The sequence below is a fragment of the Sturnus vulgaris genome, chromosome Z, assembly GCF_052056855.1.
Source record: "Sturnus vulgaris isolate bStuVul1 chromosome Z, bStuVul1.hap1, whole genome shotgun sequence".
Taxonomy (NCBI): domain Eukaryota; kingdom Metazoa; phylum Chordata; class Aves; order Passeriformes; family Sturnidae; genus Sturnus; species Sturnus vulgaris.
This window is the reverse complement of record NC_142283.1, coordinates 33,454,203-33,463,433: the sequence shown is the minus strand read 5'-3', so window position 1 is coordinate 33,463,433 and position 9,231 is coordinate 33,454,203. Positions and strand designations below refer to the sequence as shown.

At 50.0% G+C, this 9,231-nt stretch overlaps 1 protein-coding gene across 1 annotated transcript; it reads right to left on the bottom strand.

The window, feature by feature from the left end:
- Positions 1–1,323: 1,323 nt before the first annotated feature.
- Positions 1,324–3,573, bottom strand: SPINK4 (serine peptidase inhibitor Kazal type 4). The gene is made up of 4 exons (XM_014888123.2): positions 3,513–3,573; positions 2,501–2,535; positions 2,114–2,226; positions 1,324–1,378 (listed from the first exon to the last, which is right to left on the bottom strand). Exons 1-4 carry the CDS (start codon positions 3,571–3,573, stop codon positions 1,324–1,326), a joined length of 264 nt encoding a protein of 87 aa, XP_014743609.2.
- Positions 3,574–9,231: the final 5,658 nt, after the last annotated feature.

Here is a 9,231-nt window from a genome sequence, read left to right as displayed (position 1 = left end):
GAGCACAGCTGTTTTATGCTCCTTGATACTATTTCCAGCTGCAGCATTAAGTCTGTCAGCATTGGCTTTGTTGTGCATTGTGGCCCTGTGGGTGTCCCAGCTGGTGGCTCCAGCAAGGTGCAGAACTGGGTGAGGGGTGGATTCCAGCTGACCAAGCACAATAGTCATAGCAGACACTGACACATCTCCCAGACTCTGAGGATGGTCACTGACTTTGGGGAACTCACTTGACCACATGATGGACCCTGGACTCCTACTCAGATGCCTGCAAATGAGAGCTGTATGGGATACTGGTGTAATAGCAAGTTAGAGCAACAAGATCTCCTGTGGGTAAGCACAGACCTATCCTTGGAAGGTTTCAATTCACCTTCAAGCACTCTTCAAAGCTGATCAGAAAGCCAATAGTTCTGTACAAATACAAGATCTGGTGCAGGACTGAAATGAGCTAAGGAGGCAAGTCCAACATTAGCCCTCTGATACCTGCCACTGAGCAAAGGGGGCCCCTTGCCTGCCCAAGTTGCATGGCCTTGTTGCAGGTATTTTGTGAAAGCTGAGTTGTGTCCATGTGCCAGAAGTGGAAGATGAAAGAGCAGAGGAAGCCCCAAAGACTGCTGACATAGACTGAGCCCTGCCACAATCTCAAAAATGGCCCTGACACAAGGAGCAACCTAGACCTGAAAATTCTTCAGTGTGAGGTTTTTCTCAAGTGCTAGAGCAGACATCTGGGACCTCTGGTGTTCACCATCTCTGCTCAGGCTCTTTTCATGCTCTCATGTGTTATCTGAGCTGATTGCTCTATGAAAGGGCCTTAGATAAAAAAACAGAATAACATCTAATATGCAAAGTGCAGATGTAAATATTTTCAATTTACATCATGTCTGAAACCTGTGAAGCAGTTTACCAGGGAGCCAGGGAATCATCTTCTCCCATGCCAGAGAAACTTTATTTTCCCTTCCCTAAATTGCCTCCTACAGAGAAAAAAACTTTGCTTGTTCAGCATCTTCTTCATCAGGACTGGTGCCTTTCTTGCTATGTCCCACAGCCTTTCCCGCAGGAGTGTGAGTGAGCTAATACCCTATGCAGAGGACCCCAGTTTGCTATGTGGATCTGAAATTACTGTTTTGACTGTGCACTTTTAGTAGCCCTTGGTGGGAACTGGCTTATGCTGTTTTCCTCCAGCCATGCATAAAAAAAGTGCTGTTGAGATAAGATTGTGCATGTCATTTTATTATTCACCATAGCTAGCTTAAGTGTTCAATCGGCCCAGAGCACACAGGATCAATTAATCACCTGTTTTTAGGCTCAGGAAAGCTATCAGACAGCTCAGGTATCTTGACACTCCCCATCTTTCAAAATCCGTATGTCTTGCCTGGTTTTCCTAGAACACAGGAAAAAGAGTAAGAGATCAAAAAAAACCCCAAACATTCTCTGAGTCATACTTTGGCTGCATTCCATCAAATGGAATGGAGCTGGCTATTACAAAACTGACCTGCTCATTTTCCTGTCTAAAGACCTGATGTTACTGCAACATCCTGGCTCATGGATGTGCCCTCCCAGGGCCTGTGGCACTGGTGGTGCATCAGCAGCACAACCTGCTCCCTAGATGGGAGGACAGGGCTGTCCCTAGCATGAGGTTATGGTGGCCATTGGCTCCATTTGAGCCCCAGCCACCACCCCCAAAAATGGAGACCACCACCCCCCCACATCTCTGTGGCGGACCACCAGTTTGACCTGCTGCCTGTGTCAAATTTTCACCCTCTTGGGGCTGCTACTTGTGATGTTGCCCCATGTTGTATTGCCTGTACGAAGACTAGGGCACCAAGTCACTCCATCCCATCTGCAACTGTAGGCTGCTGCTGGATATTCCCAGGCACCCTCTTTCTTAGCCTGGATGGGCACAGCTCCTCTGCACTTCCCTGCACTTCACTTGACAAGCTGGTCATCCTCCCCCTCCTGCAGCCCAGCACAGGGTTTGTGTTATTTGCCGTGCAAGTGCAGCCTGCCGTGGCTTGTCCCAGGCTCTGGGGAGCTTGAATGGCCGTACTTCACAAGCACCCAGCTTCAGACAGCCAAAATTAGACCCAAGAGGTCCCTGCCAAGGGCATGAGCTTACATTTTTTCCACACAGAGCTGGCATTCATTGGCATAGGTATTCCCATCAGTCCCACAGATGGGCAAGTACAGGAGGGGGCAGGCCTGCACATCAACCAGGTCTTCACACACCGGCTGGAAAAGAGAAACCACAGTGCACATTTCAGTGCTAGCAGCACCCATTTCTTCCCCCCAGAACACTCACGCAGGAGCAAGTGCCACTGGCAACCCGGTTCCCTTTGTTTTGGAGCAGGGGCTGCTGAATGCCTCAGTGGGACGCCTGACCTGGGCTTTGGTGTGGGTTTGGTTGCCATGATGCTGGGGATGATTGCTGGGAACAGTCTTTCTCCCAGGCACACCAGGCACACCCATCTCAAGCCAAGAGCAAAGAAAACCAGAAGCATCTTACCCTTCTCAAACCACTTCCTTCATTCAGCTCTGCCCCTGAAACAGAGCAGAGACCCATGAGCATGGCACACCTGTGCCTGATGGCAGAAGCACGAGCTATTGACAGAGGATCACATCAAAACCAAAGGGAAGGCAGTGTTGTGCAGAGCCCATTCAGGACTGAATCAGCTCTGTGGGTTTCACCAGGGAGGATCAGTTTGCACCCCTCCCTGCCAGCAACATAGCACACAGCTTCCATCCACAGCTGAGCTAACTGGGACAAAGCAGTGGATGGCTGCTGCTCCCACTCTCTATATCCTCTCCCAACAGTCTTCTCTCACAGTTTCTGGGTCACAAGCTCCATGGAGTATCCAACGTATCTCAGGAAATGAGAAGCCATGCAATGCAGCATGCAGCAAGGGGTATCCCCAAAGGGATGAGGCTTGGTGATATTGCACAGCTGGACAACTGCCACTTCTAGGGAGAGTGGCATTTGGTGGGTATCTTTTCTCGGGCAAGCAGAGCAGTAGCCCACCTGATCAGTGCACAGATGTCCTGGGAGCACGAAGGCTCCCACACAGGCAGCTGCAGGACCACCGCTACCTGCATGTAGGTAGCAATGGCTTCCCAACACCTACAAACAGGTGCTTCCCACGTAAATATGCTGAGCACATACTGTTCTTGCAAAGACTTGCCAGTTTTCATGGAGGCAGGAACTGCAGCAGCTGTCACTGCAATGTTCAAGCTGTCCTCCTGGAGCCTGGTTCCTGTTCACATTGTAGACTCTCCCCTCTTCCAGACCACTCCCAAGCACAATGTATTTGTGTAACCCTTGCCACAAACTAAATAAGGAAGGCACGGTGTGTTTGCGCCATCATGCTTCTTCCTCGCCATGCTGCTACTGTTTGTTTGCCCTAACCTTGCCTCCGCTCCAAATCAGAATTTCTAACTAGCATTTCCCTCCATCCCATTATCCATCTGTCATTCCCAATCCACCACTGATAAACCAGCCTCCAGCAGCACAGCAGATTTACCTCTGGCAGCAGCAAGGGTCACCATTGCTGCCAGCAGCAGCAGCAGCTCTCTCCCAGGCATGGTCAGTCCAGGCAGACCTGCTCATGCAACTTGCTCTGCTCGTGGCTGCCTTTATAGGGAAGGGCACAGCCTTATCTCAAGAACACTGGGAAAAGTGGTGTTTTGTTCCTGCTGGGAGCAGCTGGACTGTGCACCCTAAGGGATCACTTAGGCACTCTCACACATTAAGATAAACTTTCCCCTGAAGCTTCTCACTTGACAGCTTCAGGTGGCAGCAGCAGAAGCTGCTTTACAATCCCTTTGCACCGGTCGTCAGGTGTTGTGGTTTGACACTGGCCCAATGCCAGGCAGCCATGGAAATCACTCACTCACCCTCCCCTGTTATAGACGGGCAGAGGAGAAAAAAATTAAATGAAGGCTTCATGAGCTGAAATAAGGACTGGCAGAAAACACTCCAAGGGCAAAATAGGCTCGGCTTAGAGGCACGAAGTGAATTTCTTAGTAATGAAACCAGAGGAGGCTAATGAGAAGTAAAATAAGCCCTTAAAAACACCTTTTCTTCTCCCACAGCCCTTCCCTCCTTCCCACCCACAATACAGGGAGACAGGGCATGGGTCTTTGGTCAGTTCATCACCCGAGGTTTTCTACAGCTTCACAGGGAGGAAAGTTGTTCACCTGTGAGGCAGTGTGGTCCCTCCCACAGGAGGCAGTTCTCCATGAACTTCTCCAGTGTGGCTCCAAATCTCAGGAGCAGCAGTCCTCCCAAAACTGCTGGGTCACTCTTCCACGGGGTGCAGTCCTCCAAGGACAGGCTGCTCCAGCCTGGAAGCAGGGCCCTCTCTTCACTGGGTCTCTCACTGGATCACAACCTCCTCCAGGCATCCACCTGCTCCAGCATGGGGCTCCTCCATGTGCTGTGGGTGGATCTCTGCATCCCCTGTGGATCCCCATGGGCTGTGGGTGGATCTCTTCATTCCCTGTGGATCCCCATGGGCTGTGGGTGGATCTCTGCATCCCCTGTGGATCCCCAGGGGCTGTGGGTGGATCTCTTCATTCCCTGTGGATCCCCATGGGCTGTGGGTGGATCTCTTCATTCCCTGTGGATCCCCACGGGCCGCAGGGGCACAGTTGCTGTACCACGGGCTGCAGGGGAATCTCAGCTCCAGTGGCTGGAGCATTTCCTGCCCCTCCTTCTCCACTGAACGTGGTGTCTGCAGAGTTGTTCTTCTCACATGTTCTCACCTCATCCTCTTCTCAGGCTGGAATTAATACTGCCATTAATAGTATTAACACTAATTTGTTTTGATTTTCTTATCAAATCTGTTATCACAGAGGCATTACCAACCTCTATAATTGGCCCAGCCTTGCCCAGTGGCATGTCCATCCTCAGAGCCGTCAGGGATTGGCTCTGCTGGACATGGTGGAAGCTTCCATCAGCTTCTCATAGAAGCCACTTCTGTGGTTCCCTGCTACCAAATACTACACTATGCAAAACCAACACATCAGCGTTGAGCAATGCTGCTCTTCTCCGCTTAGCCCAGCCAGCTACTTCTGAATGTATCCCACCCAATCCATCCCTTCTGCTTTGCAGCTGCTGTTCTTCATATGTAACAGGTATCTCCCACTTGAGTTGTGAGACTAGACATATAAAAGCCAGGAAATTCAGGCTGATTTGGGTGGTGGCACCGTGGCATTATCCCATGAGACCCAGCCAGATGGACTAGCAGCTGTCTGACACACTAGTCAGGATCCCAAACATGCCAGGAGGCCTGTCACCACGCTGCAGCAAGCCCACACAGTCACTGAGTGGGATGAGACAGGCTGGGGGTGAAGAGGGTCTGGAGGGTACAAAATTCAGCTGCCTGGGGGCAGGGAGCTGCAGGTGCAGTCACTGCCTACGCTCAGAGGAGCTACATAGTCAGAGGTGGTTTAATACCTTACTCCAATCACCACCTTGGCTGCAGCTGAGAATAACAGAGCAAAATTGCTTTTATCGTAAGATTCAGCATGTTGGAAAGGGGCTGTGTGCATGGATACTCAGATTATATACACATAGGTGGCACACAGAGCAGGGAGGGCACAGAAAGGCTGGAGATGATCCTCAGTGGCAAGAAACACTGCCTTTTCAACAAGCTTCATAACCCCAGAATATCCCAGCTGCTTTGTCTGCAAGAGTGGACCGTTCTACATCAGGGTGAGCATTCTTATTTGCTCTTTCTCAGAAGCTTTATATTCTAGATCTGTCCCCACTTTCCCTTGGTGAAAAAAAATCAATTGGTGAAAGGTGAAGGATAGAAAAGAGGACCACTGGTCATAAAGCCAGTGTAAGACAATGTTGACTGAAAATTCCTTTGGGTCAGACTTGCTGAAATGAGGTCTGAGCCAGAAGGGACAGAGACTTACCTTCCCCATGGAAGCAGATGGGATGTATCAAGTGTGAAAGGGGTGAGCAGGGGGTCGGTGCCATACAGAAACCACCAGCAGGCTGGCAGAGCTCTAAATGCACCAAGCACACACATTTGCACTTGCTGAGGATCTGACTACGACTGTGCTTAGGATGCTTTTTCCCCAGAGGAAGATACACACTGGCTTTGTCTGTCTGAGACAAAAGGGGAGCATCCCCTGTAGCCAGAGCCTTGCCAGAGGCTGCTTGCATCCTCCTACTGGAGATCTGTTCACGCAACTCAGCAGGGCTGTGACCAGGTTTTGGGAAGTGGCAACGTAACCAGCTCAGGGTTCCCCTTGCAGAATCATTCCTCCACTCAGTCGAGGCAGCTGCACACATGTTTTATATTCCCTCTTCACAGAGTTTACACAGTTCAATAACCTTTGGCTTTCATTATTATTCCACTTTAGAAATCCCTCAACTAAAGCAAATATTTGACTGCATTAGCAGTTGTTCCCAAGGCACATGGGGTCCTGTTAGTCTTGTTTAGTCTAGTACAAGGGAGGCCAAGGGGGATCTGATAGTAGCCTACAACTGCTGGAAGGGAAGCTGATGGAGCCAATCTCTTTTTGGTGGTGCCAGATGACAGAATAAAAAGCAATAGTGACAAACTGCAGCCTTGAGATGATCAGGTTAGAGTCAGGAAAGAAGCCTTACTCCAAAGGGTGAGCAACTCAAACCAGCAGAGAGGTGGGACATCTCCATCTCAGTGGGACATGTACCTGACCAAGCCTCGCTGTGCACAAGGTTTGTTGAGCACTGAAGGGTCCTGCCACCAGCAGGTTGGGTCCATGGGACAAGCAGCTGTCAGTCTCCAGCACACACAAATGTATGTCCTTAGATTCACATCTGGCAAATCTGGTCCTAGCCAACACTCAAAATGAACAACACAGAGCCCCTGCCTGCAAACTGCTCACACACCAACACACTTTATAGCTCTAGATGAGGGCTGTCTCGGGCCTTTAAAGTCGTCTTCAAAGTTTTTACAACCAAGAAAAACATCTAAATGCTGATTGTAATGCCTCTGGTGCCACTTCTGCTTCCAAGCATGGCCTGGTTCTTTGGTCATGCCAGCAGCAGTGCAGGAGCAACAGGCTGGAGCTGTGCTGCTGGAACACATTGTGTACTCCAGATCACTCCCCTTGGATAGAGGGTGGCAGGAAATGTCTGCTTCCCCTCTGTGCTGGAGACAGCAAGTTCAGCAGTGCTGTAGCAAAGCTATTGGCTGATAGAAGGCTTGTTCTTCCTCCTCCTTCTCATTCCTCAGTGGCATTCAAATTCCACTGTCTTCACAAAGCAGATTAAAATGATGTGACAGATCATATATATATATAAGATATATATATCTATATAAGAGATGACAAAGGGTAAATGACTTCTTGCAAACTGTTTTTGTCTTTTTAAGCTTTTCTGCCAAGCACAAACTTGCAACCCCTAATGAAAAGTCCTGCCTACCGTACCCCTTGAATTGGGTGAGGAAATTCCTCCTCAGGTGGGGCAGGAGGTTTTCTGGTGGCTGCTTCCCTCACATTGGCTATGGAGCTCCAGCTGGCTCTGCATTTTTGCCCTTACTTACACCACCAAGATGGTAGAAGGCTTCAAGACATAGGATGGGGAAATGTGAAGGTTCTGTGTTTGCCTGAGGAGCTGGAGACCTAGTGTCACCACCAGCAAGACACATAAACTCTACTGGAGGCAGTGGCAACAAGCAAGGAGACTTCTGAAACAAATCTTGGGCCTGCTGTCCCACAGCACTGCCCTGCCTTTGTGCTTGGGCCACGGCAGTGGTACCCACTGTGACACAGCCCGTCCCTTCGTCCACTCGGCAGGACACCCTGGCTAGCTCCAGGCGAGCCTGTGCCACCAGTGGCCTCTCCTCAGAATCTCCACAGAGAGTTCAAGGTAGAGGTGTGTGGCTCCTGCCACCAGGCTGTCGGCTGGTCCGAGGGAGGATTAAGAGATCGAGGGAGTCCTTCCGTGGGTCCAAAAGTGGGTTTATTGAAGGAGGATGGGGTACAGATCTAAAGACAGGGAGAAGGAACAACAGAAGGTGAAGAAACTGCTTGCGCATGAACTTAAATACGGGGGAGGATCCATGGGAGGATACAGAACATTATCCAATCAAGGGAACTCAGGGGAGGTACATAAGGCGGGGAAAAGTACACTGCAAACCAATGGCAGAACACATGGGAGGTAACACCACTACAGCAACGTATCATGTATCAAGGAAGGGGTAACTGATGTGGAACTTTCTAGAAATATGGGAGGGGCCAAGGAGGACTGACAAGGGCCTGTGAGGGAATTAGGGAGAAGGATGGGGAACAATCTGGAAAGTAGGTTGGGATTCAGGATGATGCACTAGGGGAAAGGCGGGAAGGGGATGAACCACTTAGTACTCAACTCGGGGGTGTAACTTGGGGATAAACCAATTAACATTTAAAACTATATTATACTAAATTGCGCACCGCAACACCACTGGCCCACATCTGTGCACTCATCCAGGACTGCTCATCGCATCATAAGCCCTTATGGCATCTCTCCCTTCCTAGGGCATGCAGCTCTCTTTGCAGGCTTTCCATGTGAGTGGGCACAGATGGCAGCTGGCCAGACAGGATTGCATCACGTCGCCCTTGCCCCACGTCTGCCTGCTGGCTTTATCGGTGCTGTGGTTTGGTGTCGCCACCACTCCACCCAGCACCTGCTGGCTCCTTGCTGTTATCTGCTCTGCTTCCTGGATTTCATGGCTGTATTCAGCCTTCCTGCATTCTGCACCCATACTGATATTTTAACTCCTGTTCTGCTGCTCCTCCCAGGGCTTTGGCAGACGCGGGGGTCCCACAAGTACTGCGGTACCCTGAGAGCAGAGTGCTGCCTTGCTTGTGCAGCCCAAACCAGAGTCCAACATCCACCCTCCTCTTGCGCAATGGGGCAAGGCAAAAAGAAGAGGGCAAGTGCCATGCTCATTTTAATCTTTAGCTCACTCACTCCCTGCATCTAGATGGTTTTTATAGAGATGATAACAGTCTCTGTTTTGTTCCTTTGACCACTCTGAGGTCTCCACACAAGTAAGAGAGAAAAGGAACAATTTGTTCTCCTTTGTATGAAAAAAAAGCTGAAATAAAACTCAAACCCAAACCCAATACCAGAGATGCAAATGACCACCAGAGGTTTGCTTTTGGACATACCATGGATCCAAAACTTGACATCTGCAATCACACTTTGTAACTGGGAAAGAGACCAGCTATCACCACTTCACAGCAATTCTGCCACAA

Excerpts from the sequence above, each read along its gene's own strand:
- SPINK4 (XM_014888123.2), bottom strand. The coding sequence starts at position 3,573 with ATGCCTGGGAGAGAGCTGCTGCTGCTGCTGGCAGCAATGGTGACCCTT. Across the intron at positions 2,536-3,512 it reads GACCCTTGCTGCTGCCAGAG|GGGCAGAGCTGAATGAAGGA; the intron begins GTAAATCTGCTG and ends GCTCTGTTTCAG. Across the intron at positions 1,379-2,113 it reads CAGCTCTGTGTGGAAAAAAT|GAAAACCAGGCAAGACATAC; the intron begins GTAAGCTCATGC and ends CCTGTGTTCTAG.